At 49.4% G+C, this 17,454-nt stretch overlaps 7 protein-coding genes across 7 annotated transcripts in view; 2 read left to right on the top strand and 5 right to left on the bottom strand.

The window, feature by feature from the left end:
- Positions 1–768, bottom strand: part of PAAG_11466 (hypothetical protein) — a gene marked incomplete at both ends in the record, with an annotated part of 1,665 nt that extends 897 nt beyond the window's left edge. The window contains 4 exons of the mRNA XM_015847113.1: positions 75–190; positions 335–425; positions 525–610; positions 705–768. Coding sequence (XP_015703245.1) covers positions 75–190; positions 335–425; positions 525–610; positions 705–768 — 357 coding nt within the window. The remainder of the gene's footprint in view (positions 1–74; positions 191–334; positions 426–524; positions 611–704) is intronic.
- A 759-nt stretch (positions 769–1,527) lies between these two features.
- PAAG_02295 (chloride channel protein) lies at positions 1,528–4,743 on the top strand (the record flags this gene model as incomplete). Its single annotated transcript, XM_015844596.1, has 7 exons — positions 1,528–2,026; positions 2,115–2,182; positions 2,250–2,609; positions 2,686–2,763; positions 2,823–3,148; positions 3,221–3,575; positions 3,658–4,743. The coding sequence occupies 7 exons, from the start codon at positions 1,528–1,530 to the stop codon at positions 4,741–4,743; spliced, it is 2,772 nt and encodes a 923-aa protein (XP_015701644.1).
- A 201-nt stretch (positions 4,744–4,944) lies between these two features.
- Positions 4,945–5,893, bottom strand: PAAG_11465 (hypothetical protein; the record flags this gene model as incomplete). The annotated part of the gene is made up of 3 exons (XM_015847112.1): positions 4,945–5,196; positions 5,275–5,374; positions 5,664–5,893. 3 exons carry the CDS (start codon positions 5,891–5,893, stop codon positions 4,945–4,947), a joined length of 582 nt encoding a protein of 193 aa, XP_015703244.1.
- A 746-nt stretch (positions 5,894–6,639) lies between these two features.
- PAAG_02294 (pyridoxamine 5'-phosphate oxidase) lies at positions 6,640–7,949 on the bottom strand (the record flags this gene model as incomplete). The annotated part of the gene is made up of 2 exons (XM_002795542.2): positions 6,640–7,757; positions 7,880–7,949. The coding sequence occupies 2 exons, from the start codon at positions 7,947–7,949 to the stop codon at positions 6,640–6,642; spliced, it is 1,188 nt and encodes a 395-aa protein (XP_002795588.1).
- A 1,282-nt stretch (positions 7,950–9,231) lies between these two features.
- PAAG_02293 (pentatricopeptide repeat protein) lies at positions 9,232–13,211 on the bottom strand (the record flags this gene model as incomplete). The annotated part of the gene is made up of 2 exons (XM_015844595.1): positions 9,232–9,759; positions 9,807–13,211. The coding sequence occupies 2 exons, from the start codon at positions 13,209–13,211 to the stop codon at positions 9,232–9,234; spliced, it is 3,933 nt and encodes a 1,310-aa protein (XP_015701643.1).
- A 1,372-nt stretch (positions 13,212–14,583) lies between these two features.
- Positions 14,584–14,811, bottom strand: PAAG_11464 (hypothetical protein; the record flags this gene model as incomplete). The annotated part of the gene is made up of 1 exon (XM_015847111.1): positions 14,584–14,811. One exon carries the CDS (start codon positions 14,809–14,811, stop codon positions 14,584–14,586), a length of 228 nt encoding a protein of 75 aa, XP_015703243.1.
- Positions 14,812–17,116: 2,305 nt separating this feature from the next.
- PAAG_11463 (phosphomevalonate kinase) overlaps positions 17,117–17,454 on the top strand; it is a gene marked incomplete at both ends in the record, with an annotated part of 1,777 nt that continues 1,439 nt past the window's right edge. The window contains one exon of the mRNA XM_015847110.1: positions 17,117–17,424. Coding sequence (XP_015703242.1) covers positions 17,117–17,424 — 308 coding nt within the window. The remainder of the gene's footprint in view (positions 17,425–17,454) is intronic.

Here is a 17,454-nt window from a genome sequence, read left to right as displayed (position 1 = left end):
TCTTCGCGCCCCTCGCGCGACGTGCCATTCTCCCGTGCTCTGGTGCCGTTAAGCGTTCGCTGGCTCTTCGACACACCGGCCCCGTTGGCAGTCTCCTTGGCCCTCTTCTCTTTGAACTGTTTATATGTTGTTGTTTTGGGTATTACGTCGGCTAGGAACTCGAGGTTGTCGATACGGGAGACGGCGGTGGCTAGGATTCCGGGAGGAGGTGGTGGCGGTTGAGTTAGTTGTATGTTATGTGCGTATGGGGGAGGGAAGAGTGTATATGTATATGGATGTATGTGCAATATGTGATTATGTTGTGTCGGGTGAAGAATTTATGACATGACCATACCTAGATCTTTGTATTGGATCGTCCGTCTTGGTTTTCGCTCGGACTTGACAACATTGTAACCTTGCTCGGCCAGGTAGCGGATAAACATCTCCTATACACATTCCAGAATAGCCCGCGTTAGTTACGGAGTACATAGCCGGTGAACGCGTCGGGTAAATATATATTCAAAAGAGTCTCAAAAAAGACATACAGTAGCCACTGCGATCACGAAGGCGGCGTTGTTGGAGCACTGCGCTATGTCCTCGTCCAGATGTATGATCTTCTTGATTCTGGTCACTGTTGCATTTTATAGGTCCTGCGTCAGCTTCGTTGACCTTTTCCAACATGTAGATCATAAAATCTGCGGGGTTGGGAAAAGCGCAGAACGTACATGGCAGAGCTGCATGGCCACTGACCTCCTCTGGCGGAGGGATGGCGGAGATGTTGTAAGGCATGAATATGTCGCGTGTTTGATCTGGCAGACACAGATTGGTGGTGAAGCGGATAGATACGGGGAGAGATAAACGCCCCCCGCGGCTAATATGGAGATGTGTATAATATTGTGCAGTGTAGAGATGCTGAATGATAATGCTAGACACAATAAGAGTATGCGCGATCTATGGATAGGCTGATTGAGACGAGGTGGAGAGGAAGAAAGCTGAATCTGTGTTTCCCTTTTATAACCTGTTAGAGATAGGGATATTTAGGACGCGCCGCAGAGATGACGTTAACTTATTTCCCAGTTAACTATTAACTATTCAAAATAACTACGTTAACAACCAATTAGTTAGTTAGCTGGCTGTACAGTATGAGGAATCCAACACACACCAAAGAATATACTTACCTAGAGTTGGCCGTGTCAATTACATTTCCGAAATGTAATTCTAATTAATGTGGATTATTTGGAGAATATAATAGTGTACATAGTTGTCAAATACCATATAGAAACAACAGAATAAATATCTGTTCCTTGAACCAACATTTAAATCTGGGGCCAGCGACTCGGAGCCGACCCGGTCCAGATGTCAGACAGCGCCTCAGATATAGTTAGTTATATGGCCACCACCACCACCACCACCACCACATTGACGACGACAGCAACAACACCAACCAGCTACATATATACCCATCTTCATCGCCATCCACGGTGACACCTTCACCAACTACCCCTGGCTGAGGATGATAACCAAACCTCTACAACAGTCTCCGGTGTTATGAACCCCCCGGGCTCCTACTCCTCCGCCCACCCCCAACGGCCCCGCAGCCTCTCCGCTCGCTCCCGCTATCCCCCAACCAACAATGCCCGCGTACACACCTCCTCCACCGAAGCGGCACGGGAACGCCGCCCCACCATCACCGCCTCCAGGCGCCCATCCATAAGAGACGAAATAAACGAGATAAAGCGATACGAAGACTTCACAACCATCGACTGGGTGCAGGATGCCGTACACGAGCAGGCACGCAGGCGGGCGAAGCGCAGGGACGGCTTGCAGTTCTGGGACCAGGAGGGCACGCTGGGCTGGCGGAGGAAGGTTAGTGAGTCGTACGATGCGGGACAGGCATGGTTGGTTGTTACCATTGTCGGCGCAGCGATTGGGTTGAATGCGGGCTTTTTGAGTATTGTTACGGAGTGGTTGGCGGATATTAAGTTGGGGCATTGCGAGACGGGGTTTTATTTGAATGAGTCTTTTTGTTGTTGGGGGGCTGATGATGGTATGTATATTATCTTTGATATAGATATGGGGCCATCTGGATTTCCCCTTTGGTTTATTTCATCTACTGACTGACTGAACTATGACAGGGTGTCCCGAGTGGCGACCGTGGACCTCATTTGCTCCGTTGAATTACATCGCGTACTTCATATTTGCTGTACGTTTTCGCGCCTCTTGAAATATCTGCGACGAACACGTCAGGATATCTAACTGCTAGCCCTTAGGTCCTTTTCGCATTCTCTTCCGCGGTGCTTGTCAACTCTTTCGCACCATATGCTGCCGGGTCCGGCATATCAGAGATCAAAGTTATCATTGCTGGCTTCATTATGAAGGGTTTTCTCGGCTCCAGGACTTTGATAATCAAATCTTTAACTCTACCGCTTGCTATAGCATCGGGGCTTTCAGTTGGAAAGGAAGGCCCCAGCGTCCATTTTGCGGTGTGCACGGGAAATGTGATTTCCAGATGGTTCAGCAAATACACGCGAAATGCAGCAAAGACACGAGAGATTCTGACTGCCACAGCTGGTGCTGGAGTAGCGGTTGCCTTTGGTAGTCCCATTGGAGGTGTTTTGTTTTCTTTAGAGGTACACCTCTTGCCTGTTCCATATTCGTTTTCATCTTATATCTATCTGGCCGATAAGGGCTTAACATTTGTTGCAGGAAATGGCTTCCTATTTCCCATTGAAAACTCTTTGGAGGAGTTACTTTTGCGCTCTAGTAGCCACTGGAGTCCTTGCCGTACGTATCTCTTAAACCAGACCCAATTTCTCTCGTCATCTTGCTCATGACTACAACAGGCTATGAATCCCTTTCGAACAGGCCAGCTGGTTATGTTTCAAGTGAAATACGACCGAACCTGGCATTCCTTTGAGTTAATTTTCTTTGTTTTACTGGGCATCTTTGGTGGGTTATACGGGGCTTTCGTCATTAAATGGAACTTGAGAGCGCAGGCGTTCCGGAAAAAATATCTTTCACAACATCCGATTATCGAGGCTACGGTGCTGGCGGGGCTCACTGCACTGATATGCTACCCCAATATGTTTCTAAGGATCAACATGACCGAGATGATGGAGATATTGTTTAGAGAGTGCGAAGGAGCTCATGATTATAATGGGATTTGCGAGTATGGGCTTGATCACCATCACATCCAAATCCTCGAGTGAGGGATTTCCTATGCTGACAGAGTTGATTTTAGTACTAAAAATCGCTGGTCAATGGTTCTATCTCTTGCTATTGCGACGACACTTCGAGCACTTTTGTGCATCATCTCATATGGCTGCAAAGTGCCGGCTGGAATTTTCGTCCCATCAATGGCTATAGGAGCTTCATTTGGTCGGATGGTTGGCATTCTCGTCCAGGCTTTATATGAAAGGTTCCCCGACTCGAAATTTTTTGCTTCTTGCGAACCCGATGTGCCGTGTATCACACCAGGGACCTACGCTTTTCTTGGAGCCGGGGCTGCGTTGAGTGGGATCATGCATCTGACAATCTCAATTACTATAATTATGTTCGAACTCACGGGCGCGCTAACGTATATTCTTCCAACGATGGTAAGTTTATGAAAAAAGAACAAGAAGGGAGAACTGCCAACTTATATATGATAATCTCAAAAATACTAATTCCCCTTCATAGATCGTGGTTGGTGTAACCAAGGCAGTCAGCGATAGCTTTGGCAGGGGGGGCATTGCAGACCGCATGATCTGGTTCAATGGCTTCCCTTTTCTTGACAGCAAAGAAGATCACATCTTCAACGTCCCCGTCTCCCACGCCATGACCAGCAAGCCGGCCGTACTCACTGCCACCGACTTCCCAGTATTCGAGGCCGAAAAGCTTCTCCGCCAACACAAATACCAAGGCTTCCCAATCGTAGAAGACCTCACCAACAATGTCGTCATAGGATACATCGGCAGGACAGAACTCCAATACGCAATTAACCGTGCAAAGCGCGAGGGCCTCCTTTCCCCCAACGCCAAATGCCGTTTCACCACCGCCCCCTCCGCCACATCTCACCGCCACCGTACCACCCCATCCACCAACTCCCTCACCCTTGAAATATCAACAGCCCGCCAAGGCTTTGGATCAAGCTCATCGTCCTCATCCCGATCCGACGAACGAAACAACACCAATATAGATACAAACGCCGACCACCGACCACCCTCCCGCACCTTCGACGACATCGCCACATCAACCGGCATCCGCTCCATAGACTTCAGCCAATATGTCGACCTCGCCCCGCTAACCGTGCATCCGCGCCTGCCGCTTGAAACAGTCATGGAGGTATTCAAGAAAATGGGTCCGCGGGTGATTCTCGTGGAGCATCGGGGGCGTCTTTCCGGGCTTGTTACGGTCAAGGATTGTTTGAAGTATCAGTTTAAGGTTGAGGGGAGGGATGGAGGCGGGATTGGTGTTGGTGCTAGTGCCAATGGTGGGCTTGGCGAGGGGATTATTGAGCAGAAGGCTTGGGAGTTCATTCAGTGGGTAACGAGGAAGGTAATGTTTTGGAAGACGGTTGCGGGAGAGGGAGGGGCACAGGGGCGGTTGAGGTTCAGTTCTCGAGATGGGGATGGGGATTTGGGTGGTGGCCAGAGGCAAGGGCAGAGACAGGGTGGAAGGGAGCCGTTACGGTCGAGGAATTCGTCGGACATAATAGATGGGACGGAGGAGTTGGATGGATTTATGGAGTTGGAGAATAGAAGGGAGGGGAGGGAACTGCTGTAGGTGTTAATTGTGAAGCTTTGGTTGTATTTGCATGTGCACTTTAGAATAATAATAGAGCGCCGAAATCGATTTTTCTATCAATATTTACCTATTGAAATGCTCCCTGATGCCCGCCGGAAAGTCCAATCCCATCCGTACAACTACAACTCACGTCCCATCCCCATCCCCATCTCCGCCCCCCTTAACCTCTTATCTTTCCACTTACTTTCTCCCCTCCCCCTCCCCCTCCCTCATCCCCACAATAACACAACCCCCAGCCATCAAAGCAGCTCCCACCCACCACAACGCATCCACCTTCTCGCCAAAAACTGCCATCCCCAACAACGCCGTAAGCAAAAAGTTCGCCGTCGTATTCGTAATTGCAACTTTTGTACTAGATGCTGACGCGGTGAGGGCCCGCGTGAATAGTGCCCACATCATCCCGTTGGAAAGGAGATTCAGGGCGAAGGAGAGCTTGTGGGCCACAAAAGTTAAAAAGATTGATTGGGAAACTTGGAAGGGGGGGGGGGGGTTTGGTTGCTGAACACTTACAGCGCGGGTTACATACTCCGCTAATGCCTCTGAGGAGGGCGGGAGGTTGAGGAGACGAGTGAGAGTTTGGGAGAAGGCGGATGTGAGGGAGGTTGTTGTTCTGAGGGCAGTTGGAGCGGAGTGGTTAGTTAGAATGCCAGCAACTATTTTGATTAGTTTACATCCTTCGGTTTATGGAGATATATATCTAAGTTGATTTTGGGCAGTTTTGCGCCCCCCTCTTTTCCCTCTTCCCCAGTTGCTCCGGGGTGAGATTGCGGACGAAGGAGATTTAGATTAGGAAAACATCCTTCCCATTCCCCCCATATCCCCCCTTTACGTCGCATAGAAGGGGGGGAGAAAAAATCCAACAAAAGAATTCCTCCGAAGGATTGTGGAATTAAACCTACAACTTCGCAAATAATCCATTCGTCGCGGCGAATAATCCGCTTGCAATGGCTAAGATTATCCAATTGGGTGATGATGATGATGATGATGATGAAGATGAAACAGAACGCGCAGTTTCATTCCCTGTGTCAGCTTCTTGTTCACTTTCTCTTTTCACTCTCGAGGCTGACAACGATATATCATCGACAGGGCTTGTGTATGTGCTTTGTTTGTTGAGTCGTCGACGAACCATGGCTGATATGTGAAGTAAATCGGGTAGAGATGTATGATATATCTTTAACAAATAGTCGACAAAGAGAGGGTTTAGGTTAAAAGTTCAAATGAGATGGATGAGAGGAGGGGAGCAAGTTGCGCGGATGGATATATTCTAGGCATGAAGTTTTGAAAGGTGTTTGTAGAGTGCTACGAATTTTTGACAGATGTTGAAGCAGGGCGTTTCTCACGCTTGTTGTGGTTATGCTTAACTACTTTAAGCCGCGGAGGATTGTTGAGTCGAGTCATCTCAGGATGGTGGACTGCTATTACTACGGAATCTTCCATTCTCACGGCACAACTAAAATATCCTTTTATTACTTTGATAATTATAGGTTCTTCTATTCTATACACCAAATCTAAATGGGCCGAGATGAACGGGTGGGATAAGCAGGGAAATAGATAGTAGCCCGCAACCTCCCCCCCCCAAACAAAATGTAGATATCTCGCCAAAAGGTTGGTGATAGGTGAAAGCGGGCGTAACGGTGGGCGATGTAAGCAAAGATTCTAAACCAAGCGGACTCTTGAAAAATGGAGAGGAAACGTTTCTACATAGGAACATATAACATGATCGCGAAGAGTTCGTGCAGGCGCAGAGAGCATATAGATAACCTATTGCTGTTGTCTCATGGTGTGAGCGGAGATTGATGGGATAATGGTGGGATTAATTTCCATCGAGCCCAAGTTGTCCTGGCACATGGGATCGGCAACCAACGTCTTCCCACCTTACGGCGACAACCTCTGAATCCTCCACTTGAAATCCTTTGCCGTCTCATCCCCAGCCTCGTGCTCCCCATGTATCCTCACATATCTAAACCGATCATGCAAGCGGCTCTTCCTCCCTTGCCAAAACTCCACAGATTCCGGCACAATCCTGACCCCGCCCCAAAATGGCGGGAGCGGGATCTCCTTCGTATCAGCGAAACGCGCTTCCATTTCCTTCACGCGATTGTCAAGGGTGGTTCGACCATGGTCTTCAGTGGGAACGACCGCAGCAGCAGCGGTAATAGTGGCATCATTCTCTGGTCCATTGGCAGCAGGGGAAACATCTGCGCCACTACCACAGCCACAACCCTGATAAGCGGATGATTCCAACGGTTCCATCTCCCAAAGAACCTTACTCTGTTGACTGGCCCAGGCACCAATCTGACTCCCCCGCTCCCTGACCCGCCAATACGTCTCACTCTCCTCTCTTGAAAGCGACTCAACAATCCCTTCAACTCGAACCTGCCTCTCCACAGTGGGCCAATGGAACGTCAACGCCGCCCATCGATTGCCCAGCTGCTGCAGATCCTCCTGTGCTTCCCCACTCTCCCCGCCATCCACATCACCGTCACTCCCAAAAATTTGGCCTCCCTTCCCCTTCCTACTCCCCCAATTACTATAGACCACCCAACCCCTCTCGTCCAACTCCTTGAGATACAGAATGCGAGCACTGACGCGACCAGACGGCATGCTGGCCGTGGCAAGCGTGCACGTTTCCGGCGCAGATGACGGCAGGAGCCGCGAATCACGGAACCAGGAGTTGAATTGCTTGAAAGGGTTTGTAACGTTTATTTGGGAGAGGGTTAGGGGTGGGTTGGTGAGGAATTGATGGGCTCGGGATGGATGGGCGATTAGAGCCGCATTGGCGATGGGGGTGGGAGCGCTGGAGCGTGGGGGGGTTTCTGGGGCTGAGATCTTGGGGGTGCCTGTGCCGTTGGAGGTGTGGAAGTAGGTGGGGATGGGCATGGCGGCGTGATGGGGTGGGCTGTTTGGGTCTGTAGTGGCGAGGGGTTGTTGGGTAGATGGGAGATGGAGATGGTGGGAGGAGGGGTAGGGGGCTGCGATGTCCCCTGGGGCAACTGGATGGACGAAGATATGGTTAGTGGGCTGTTTCAATATGTATCTCTCTCATGAGGAGTCCTTCAACCCCGGGCCCGGGGAGGGAGGAGGGGGGGGGGGGGGGGGGGAATGTCCACCATACAGATCAATTTCTTTGGTTGTTTATGGGCGGGAGCTGGGGGGTTAGACTTGAGCAAAAATTCTCCTGCCATCTCCTCCGCCTTGCTTATCCAGCGTCACGGCTTCGAGTGGTGTGATACGTCGGCTAGAGAGAGAACTTGGGGGAAGAAAGAGACTTAAGGGAGATTTTGCGCATTTACCTCACCACGTTGGTCTGGAGAGCGTTTGCAGGGAGAAAGAAATCCAGCTTGTCTATTCTGTGATAACGAGATAATTTATATGTGTTTTCAGAAGCTTCTATAAAAGTTGGCTGGGCGAACACAAAAAAAGAAAAAAGATAGAGTTGAGGATATAATTAGATGCGGATGGGCGAGGCTTGTGGCTGGCGGAAAAAGAAAGTGGTCGATAACGTGACCTTATCCGGGAGTCAAATGCGGGGGACGGCAGAAAAGGACGGAAAACACTCCACCTCCAACCCAACGGAATGAATGACACATGGAATATGAGTTGTCTCTTGCAAAGCTTTCATTTCTTTGTGCTGTTATTTATTTAGTTTATTGCCCTTTTCTCTTACGCTTATTGGACGTCACCCCCAGACAGCGGGAACCTTAGTAGCTGTTGCCTTAAACAACCAGGGGAGAGGATGTCTCTCTAACAAAGTATCAGAGTATCAAAACGCCGGAAGTTTCTTCCCAAGTTGGCAGCATGTGTCGACAGTATATACATGAAAAGCTATGATACATGGCATATCCTTCTGTGGGGGGAACCCACCTAGCCATCCTGTAGAGAGTAGAGAGGTGTCTATAGATATCAGAACGTTTGTTTAAGAAACATTAACAATCAAAATCAGCCAACAAGGAAAATATTCTGTGCACGAAAAACCAAGATTCAGGAAAATCATAATGCCAAAATCCGTAAAGGTCATCTCCCGTGTATAAACTCCCTGGGCTTTCTAGCTCGCATCTCTGCTGATACGCCCAGCTGAACAAGTGAAAATATAGTGGAAAAACGAAAATGAAGAAAACATTATATAGTACATGCAAACCCATTTGTTTCCCAAACTCCTTTTCACAAATTGATGTTAACAGAACGGAAAATCGATTTTTCGGGGATTACTGCCAGACTCTTCGTTGGCAGAAAGGGTTGGCTCTGGGCCGGACAGAGTGGGTCCAGCCCAGGTTTACCTTCTTGAATTATATGAAAAGAAACTAAGAGAAAAATGGGCCACGGTGACGGATTAAAAGTGGGTAGTCAATGAGGGGGAAAGAAGAACAATATATATAGCAAAGAAATTGTTGACAAGGGAGATAGAGAAATTCGGCATGTCGGGTCGGTTTTCAGGTTTTCTTGTGTCGGGGTGTGGGATTTTTGCTCTTACGCAGGCATGGGAGGAGGGCTTCCGCCACCAACAAGTTCAAGCACTTTCCCAGTAACAGCAGGCGGATACCCACGAGATAACATCTCCTGCACAACACCCGAGGCACCCTGCCGATCCTCAGCAGCAAGGAAAGCCCTTGTCATCGCCTCATATGTGCTGGGTTCACGCTTACTCATACCAATGCCATTATACACCGACAAGGCATTCGCGACCTTCCCATCAGCCGCCCAGCCGTGAATAAGCGTATTGGCAATGTACGGCGTCATCTCCACATTGCGACTGACCATATGCTTCAGGAGTTTTGACGTCGCGGAAACTTGACGGTTGGCCACCATAGCTTCAAAGAGGGCTTGGTACAAGCATGGTTGGGGCTGGATGTGGGAGTCTGCGATGACGGAGTCGAAGATTTTTCGCGCACCGACCATGTCATGCATGACGCAGCCCTTGGCGTGGATTAAAGAGGCGAAGTGGACGGCTTCTGGGGTGCTGGTCCTTGGAGCGAATGGTGTCAAGGACGGATTCGGCTGCGTTCATGTCAATGGGCTCGAGGGAGGCGTAGGCGTCAATCAACAATTTTGTACGTGTGCATGGTTGGCTGGATGTTTTTGGACTTCATACGTTCGTAGTAGGCGAGGACCTTGCTGCGGTCGCGTTTTGTGTTGAGGAAGTACTGGATAATGGAGTTGTAGGGTGCCGGGCGGGGTTTGTAGTTGGGCATCGACTCCATTTCATCGAACATTTCTTCGGCGAAGCGTTCGTCGCTTACTCTGCAGAGGGCATTGACGATGGTTCCGTAGGTGACGCTGGTGGGTCTAATGCCGTTTGCGCGCATCTCTGCAAAGTAGAGGAGGCAGTCGTCGATGCGACGCGCCTTGCCTAGTTTTCCGATCAGAGCATTGTAGAGAAACGATGTTGGCTCGACACCCTCAGAAATCGCGCGGTGGAAAATCTTGACGGCTTCAGTGGCTTCGTCGAAGGTTTTGGTTGATTCCTTCAAGGTGGTGATGTAGAGACCAAAGGTATTGGAGGAAGGCGCAGAGCCAATATTGTTAAGCTCCTGGTGGAACTTGGCAGCTTGACCGCGCTCACCATGTGTCAGGCAGGCAGCAACCATAGCATCCAAAATTGATGTCCAGCCGTATTTGACAACCTTGTACTGAGGGATCAGGGGAACGTCGTGTCGGGCCATGCACAGGATCTCCTGCGCGAGATTCATCTGTCCACACTTGGCAGCAGCATTGATCAATTTGGCGTATGTGATATAGCGAGGATGTCTGCCGATACGACGCATGTTCTTGAACTTAATCATGGCGTCGTTGAGGTGGTTCTCAATGCGCCCGCTCGTGTTCTCCAGAATATCAGCTATGATAGCAGATCCACGGAAATCAGTAGCATGGGCATAGGGATCAAACGATTCCTCCGGTAGTGTTGGTTTCATGACTGGAGAAAGTTGAGGAACTGGTGTGTGTCGAGCGGGTACAAACGCAGGATTCCCTGGGGTTTGCAAGTAAGCACGCCATCTCTGGACCAAATCTGGACGACTGTCCGCGATTTTAAGAACAGCCTGCTCAAGCACACGGGATTTGAGGGTGTCCATGGGAAGCCCCGAGGCCAGTGCAAGCTCGAGCATATGTGCAAATCGTGCCGGGTGTGCAGCATCAAATAGACCAGAGGCATTGATCAGCATCCCAGCCTGTACCTGAAGGGCAAGAGTCAGGTCTTGCATACTAAGTTGCGAGATACCAGATGGCCCAAGGCCAGCAACCACGTGTTCAGCAACCGGGGACACCAATCCCCCATTCTCAATCATAGCCCAGATGAGAGTCACCGAAGCATGAGCGGACAGGACAGCAGATGATTGAATCATGACGCGCCCCAGGAGGTCAATTGTTTCATCAATTTCTTCACGAAGGTGAGCCTGAGCTTGCTTGCTATCCGCTGAGTTGCGAATGCGAGAGAACATATTCCGCGCCTCCATCAAGCCCTCTTCCACCTGTCCGCTTTTAAGGAGGGCAACGGTATACATGGCAGTCGGATGAATTAGATCCGGCGTAGCGTGGCTTGGCGAAGATAAAACTGTCCAAAACGGTTTGGCAGCCGCCAGATTCCCTTGACGAATATGCAGAGCAAGCATGGCCGATGCGGGACCAATGGAGACGGGGGTGTCGAACGGGAGAAGTTCGTAAGCTTCGGATGCAACGGTTAGATTTCCCGAGTCAGCAGCAGCCATGCAGATTCTAGCCAGTGCAGCTTCAAACTTGGGCTTGGAAAGACAATCCTTTGCGATCTTTAGTGCCTCCGCGTAGTTTCTAGTCACAATTGCGTGTTGCACAAGCCCATCCCTGACAACGACATCTTCAATGACGGATCTTCGGGCTTCCTTGTTTTCTTCCACGTGATCGAAGGAAGATTTGATCTTCTCGAAAAATCGAAGGGCACCGGCCTCCTTACCGCACGAGAGGTAGGCCTTAATGAGAGCAGCATAGACCTCACCATCCTTGCGATCGACAATACCAAAGACACCGCTATCGTCTGCAATTGCCAGAGCCTTGTACTCGTTATAGCACTCGACAGCGCTCTTCAAGTCACCCGTGGCAGCAAATGCATCGATCATAGAAGGGAAAATGGAAGCATGAGGCACAATCTTATGCGTTTCCATATGTTCAAATATTTTGATCATCTGTTCCACCTCTCCTCTCTTCGCACAGCTAGTTATCAGATTGCAGTAGGCTTCTAGAGGGAACAAGATGTCTGCATGGCGCGAGGTTGCTGCATTGAAGAGCTTCAAAGCAATAGAGAGAGACTGATCCTCAACTAAGAGTTCATGCTCGGCCTCACTTGACTGGAAAATGAATTTATTTTGCTCTTCCGTGCCGCCATAGCGGGCCCGCTGTTCATGCAAAACTTGAATGGAGTGGAAGATCTTCAAGGCGCGGGATGCCAAAAGCTGGACGAGAATCGTATATGTTTGCTTGTTAGGCAGGACGGCACGACGCAACATGTCAGAGTAAATATCAAGAGCCTTGGGTACTGCATGGTAGACATCCGCATGGAGGTGGATAGCGGCCTCAAGAAGTGCATTGTAGGCCCCAACGGTAGGAACCAATCCCTCCTTCAAAAGACTCTCAAAAGCACTGGGAACCTGAGAATATTGCTTCGTATCTGCAAGTTGCATCACATGCCCTGACTGAGCATGTGCTCTCTTCACGATTTCGATATCTCCGGTGGATTCATCGGGGGCAACAAGTGAAGGTTCACCCACGGGGGATGCCGGGGTAGGATGAGGCGTGGAAGACCCATCCTTCGACACGACACTGTTTGCAGACTCAGCAGCAGAAAGCACCGGTTCCTCCAACCCCACCTCCACCTCCACCAACTTTTCCTCCGCATCCTGAATTTGCTGTTTTTCACGAGCAACAGCCTCATCAACCTGAGCACTTACATCAGCGTCTACCGTGACACTCTCCACCTTTCCGAAATCGCGAGATTCGCTGCGACGACGACTGGACGGGATCTCAGGCGTCTGGGACACGGACGATGCGTCAGACACGGACACCACCTCGGCATCCTTGCTACCTGCAACTCCTTCGCTATCCTTTGCATCCTGCGCAGCTGGCTTCCAGCCAATTCTCTTCCTAAACTGGAACTGGTGCCAATCACTATCGTCTCCATTTTGCTGGGCCTGTTGCCAAGCAGCATAATACGCAGCTAGACCTGTATCACCACCGGCATTGTTGGAGTGGGCATGGCCAGCCTTTGCACCCGCACTACTAGAGGAACCAGAGGGGTTCTGGAAAGCGGATTGAAGCTGGGCGGTTCGGGTGTATTTCACGGGAAGATTGGTGAACTGGTTGAGGGAGGTGTTTGAAGAGGCGTAGGAGGATTGGGAAGCGGCGACGACGGACTGAGCATAGCCGTGGACAAATGTTTTCGAGAAGGCTTGACGTGCGAGGTGGGTAAATGGCTTAAACACCATTTATCTAGCGGGGGACCTCTTCAGAGTGAAGAGGAGGTACTAGAGCGAGGAGGAATTTAGCGAGTTGTTTCGTCGAATTCGAGGATATCCGGGGTTTAGTTAAAGCCCCCGGGGGGGGGGGGGAGGAATCTGGTGATACATACCTCTGAACTGGGATGTAGGTGGAATTGCACGTTCATTTGACGACTGGACGCCGTCAAAGAACACGCTGGATTGAAGAAAGGGGAAATGAAAGGGGTATGGGTGTAATGAAGGACAAGAGCAGAGGTTGTTTGTCCAAACCCAAATGTCAACCAACGTAACGGATGTGATGATGGAAGGGAAACAAAAATATGCGAAGGTTATCCCTTTTTTTTAAAAGAAAAAAAGTAGATACGTGTGTGCGATTAGCATCTCACTCCCACAAAGGCAAAGAGGAGATTTTTCGATTTAGTGGTGGCTGTATAGGGAACCGATAATCAGGGACGATGCCTGAAAAGATAAATAGATAAATGAAAAGATTGACTGTATTTGCAGGAGACCCAAAAAGGAGAGTCGGGGCAGAGAAAGAGATGGGATATAATAATAATAGAGGCAGGTCACGATGGAGAATTCAAACGGTCAGTCATGGCGTGGCTGACTCGCATGGGGAAGGAAAAAAACGCATTACGAATTGTTCCGCAGCCTGTAAGTTAAATTTCTTTACAAGCCCCAGCTCCAGTTTTTAGCTGCGGCGGCGGCGTCATAACAAGGGTGGTAAAGGACACATTCCCTGGTACCAAAATTACCACCCGAAAAGCTCCGTGATTGGCCGACAGGACCTGGAGGTTTGCATGGTATAAATTACGGTGGTTGTAACAATACGAGAGTGGCCACTTCGTCAAGTCAGCTGTTTTTCGATCGATGGATTCTTACCCCAATGTTATAGAGATCACGAATTTGGTTTTGAAACCCTCTTGAAGACCCTTTGGAAATGTTGCAGCCTGAGTCTGGCCTCAGAGAAGGCAGACAGTTTGTTCTCTGGGAAGCTGGCAGTGCTTAGCAGCAAGCAGCTCCCCCGCCGTTGAAGTTTGGATCAAGCGGGCCTTTTCAAGGTATCAGATATTCTGCCAATCCAACCCTAGGACCCAGTGAATGGGGAAAGCTCCTTTTGTCCACATCCTTGACCCCAAGGCTGGCCCTTGCGCCCCCCGCCCGCGCCCCCCAGAAGTTCCTGGCTCACTGTGAGTCATCGCCAATGTCAACTTAACTATTACGGTATTGTTTTTGGCATGGTTTTTTGTGTATGGGCTGAGCCTTTCCCCCGTAAATGGGCCCCACCCCAATTCCCTTTCCTTCCCCCCCCCCCCCCCCCCCCCCCCCCGTCCCGAATCTTTTTCTTTAGCGACGGGAGCTAGACCCGAAGAGTCGCACCACCCTCGGGCCCGGCGAGCTCCGCTGCCCCGGGCGGGTTCGGTCTGGTTTGACGGGCTTCAGGCATCATATTCACGGGACCAATAGGTGCGCGATTTGTTCTCGGGGGAAACATAATGTCATCTGTGGCTGCTGGATTGCCGATTTGGTTGACCGGCCGGTGTAGATCGGGGTTGGACGCAGTGTTGTTTTCCCAGTGCGCGTCCATTCGTTCTAGTCACGGAAAGAGAGGATTTACCAAATCAATCTATGTTGTTGGAAGTGGACTGCGAATGTGGCAGAAGATGAACCTTGCAATAAATACCATTGGAACTTATATAGTCTTGTGGAGCTATACGAACAGCAGCGGACGTACGCTGCTGTGGCTGGGTAAACTGCATTCATGATTTGGAATCTGACGTTGCAGCATGCAAGCAAGCTGCCTGACAAGTACTATTAGTTCGAACACACAAAAACAACTCGATGTCATATCCATGGAATGAGCCGTTTCGGCATCTCGTCTACCGAACCTCTTATTTTAACATGCCGTGGATGCAAAATGCCAACTGTCACAAGATACAATTTATTACTGGTGCCGATGAACATGACAGGCAGCTTGATTCCCTGGAAAATTCCCAGCAAAGTTGTGCCGCGTCTAGATAAATAGTCGACAGCAAATTCCGCCGTCAGTTGGCATCAGAAAAACATTCCAATCACGAAATCGGTTTTTATAGCGAACCTTTCCTGGTTTTATTGTTTTACTTCCTTAATTTCCCTTTATATATATATATATATATATATATATATATTTTCTGGTAAGCTCGTGCGCGCGAGAACTTGGAGATGCGCCCCGCAAAACTATCCCCAAAGGACTAGCACACCAGGGAACAAGAACCACTGGGTATGCTGCGGAGAAGAACCCGATGAAAATCTGGAGCTCGAAGTTCAAGCTTAATGGACAGAAGACAGCTCCGGTTTTCAAATTAGGAGTACAACTAAGCAAGCAGAACATAATGGGAGTGTCCATGTTCTTTCGAAGGATTCTATCACTCGTCTGTGACGGTTTACAGAAATGATTCCTCCTCTTACTGCAATCCATCAGACAGACAGGACACCTCAAACTTCAAGAAGTTCTAGATTCAGGGACAGGCAAAACCCAAATTTCAAAGGGTATGCGTTCCTCAGGATGGAGCTGGATTTTTTTTAATCATTCGGGCGGGCCATACAGAGGACATATGCACCAGTTCCTTGCCGTGATCCCCGTATGAGCAATCGATTATGCGAAGGGAACGAATCGCCTACCTCAAATGTTTCTCCACACAGCAACTTGCATGTCCTTAAGCTTCGTAAGTCTGGGCTGATTTGGAGTTACGCTCGGTTGAGAGAGACCTAGACCAACGGCTATTGAATTTGAACATTTCATATTTTCTCTGACGTGGGACACAAGATTGGATCATGCATCCGGTACATCCGGTAGGACAGACATGGAGCGGTAGGTAACTAGGTGGGATATATGAGAACATTCAAGGACGGAAACATATGCATAGGCGGTTTTGGGAGTGATACCATTTCAATCATATTTCATCTATTTTAAATATATGCCATGTTACCTAGGGATGAGTATGGATTTCCTGGTAGTATCCATGAATGCAAAGGTGTATTTTGTTTCAACCCAGTTGTCGGGTATTTGAGATATTTAGATCGAAGCAAGGGGTTAGAGAAAATCAATAATAATACTTGCCCTCCGATTCTGTTTACTAGGCAAGTATAATGCAAAAGACTGTATACTGCTCTCTGCTTTGACGGTAGTCACATCTGATGTTTTATTTATTTCTTTTATTTTTGAATGTTCCAACACTTCAGGATGCAAAGCCACAATCCGCATCAGACAACAGAACGGCATCAAGCCACAGATTCTAACATGACCCAACCACCATCTCCATCACAAAACATCACCGCACAATAGAACACGAAAGAAAAGAACCATATCAATTTCATGGGACTGGCCTCTCTGCAGCGGCTATAATTTTACCCCTGCCCTCTCGTAGATTAACATATCCCTCCCACTGAAATGGACCTTGGCTCCCAAGCAATATATTCCTGCATCCCCACACCCGCCCGTTGCCCCGCACTACTAGCGGTCAAGCTAACATAAACCGCTCCGCCCATTAAAGAAAAATAAGGGGTGGACTGTTCAAATCTTCCCAAACCCCCTACAACCTTCCTACCCGCTTCTCCGCTCCACGGTGGGACCGCATCCCCGTCTCTCTCTCCATTCCGCCAACTGTTGACTCAATATACAAAGTACCCCGTCTCCCCGCAGCACACATAAGGGGAGGAAAAAGTGACTGGGGTACATGCATAAAAAACCCAACACGTAACCCAACACGCCAAAACCAAGTCCTCAAGAGAAAACCAAAACGGGGAAATACGAAAAAAAAAAAAAAAAAAAAAAGAAACATATATATAAATAATAATAAATAAATATACAAAAAGAAGAGGGCGAGAGAATCAAAAGAAGCAAGGAAATAATAATGTCTTACCGTCCCCTCGCCAAAACAGCGGTCTCCGCGCCAGGGAAAGTCCTGTTAACAGGCGGCTATCTCGTGCTCGACAGACAGTACACGGGGACTGTGTTTGCGCTCAACGCGCGAATTCATGTTGTCGTGCGCCAGCTGCGGAGGAATCTGCGGAGGGGAGGCGGCGCTTTTGGTGGTTTTGGGCTAGGGAGGATGGAGTTCGAGGGGGATGGGGAGACGGATGCGGGGAATGTGGGAGTCGAGGAAGGCGGGGATGAGGTTATCGTGGTCAGATCGCCCCAGTTTATCGATGCGGTGTGGGAGTATGGGGTTAAGAGGGAGGGGGAGGGGGG

The sequence above is a fragment of the Paracoccidioides lutzii genome (assembly GCF_000150705.2).
Source record: "Paracoccidioides lutzii Pb01 unplaced genomic scaffold supercont2.5, whole genome shotgun sequence".
Taxonomy (NCBI): Eukaryota; Fungi; Ascomycota; class Eurotiomycetes; order Onygenales; family Ajellomycetaceae; genus Paracoccidioides; species Paracoccidioides lutzii.
This window is presented reverse-complemented; position numbering and strand designations above follow the sequence as displayed.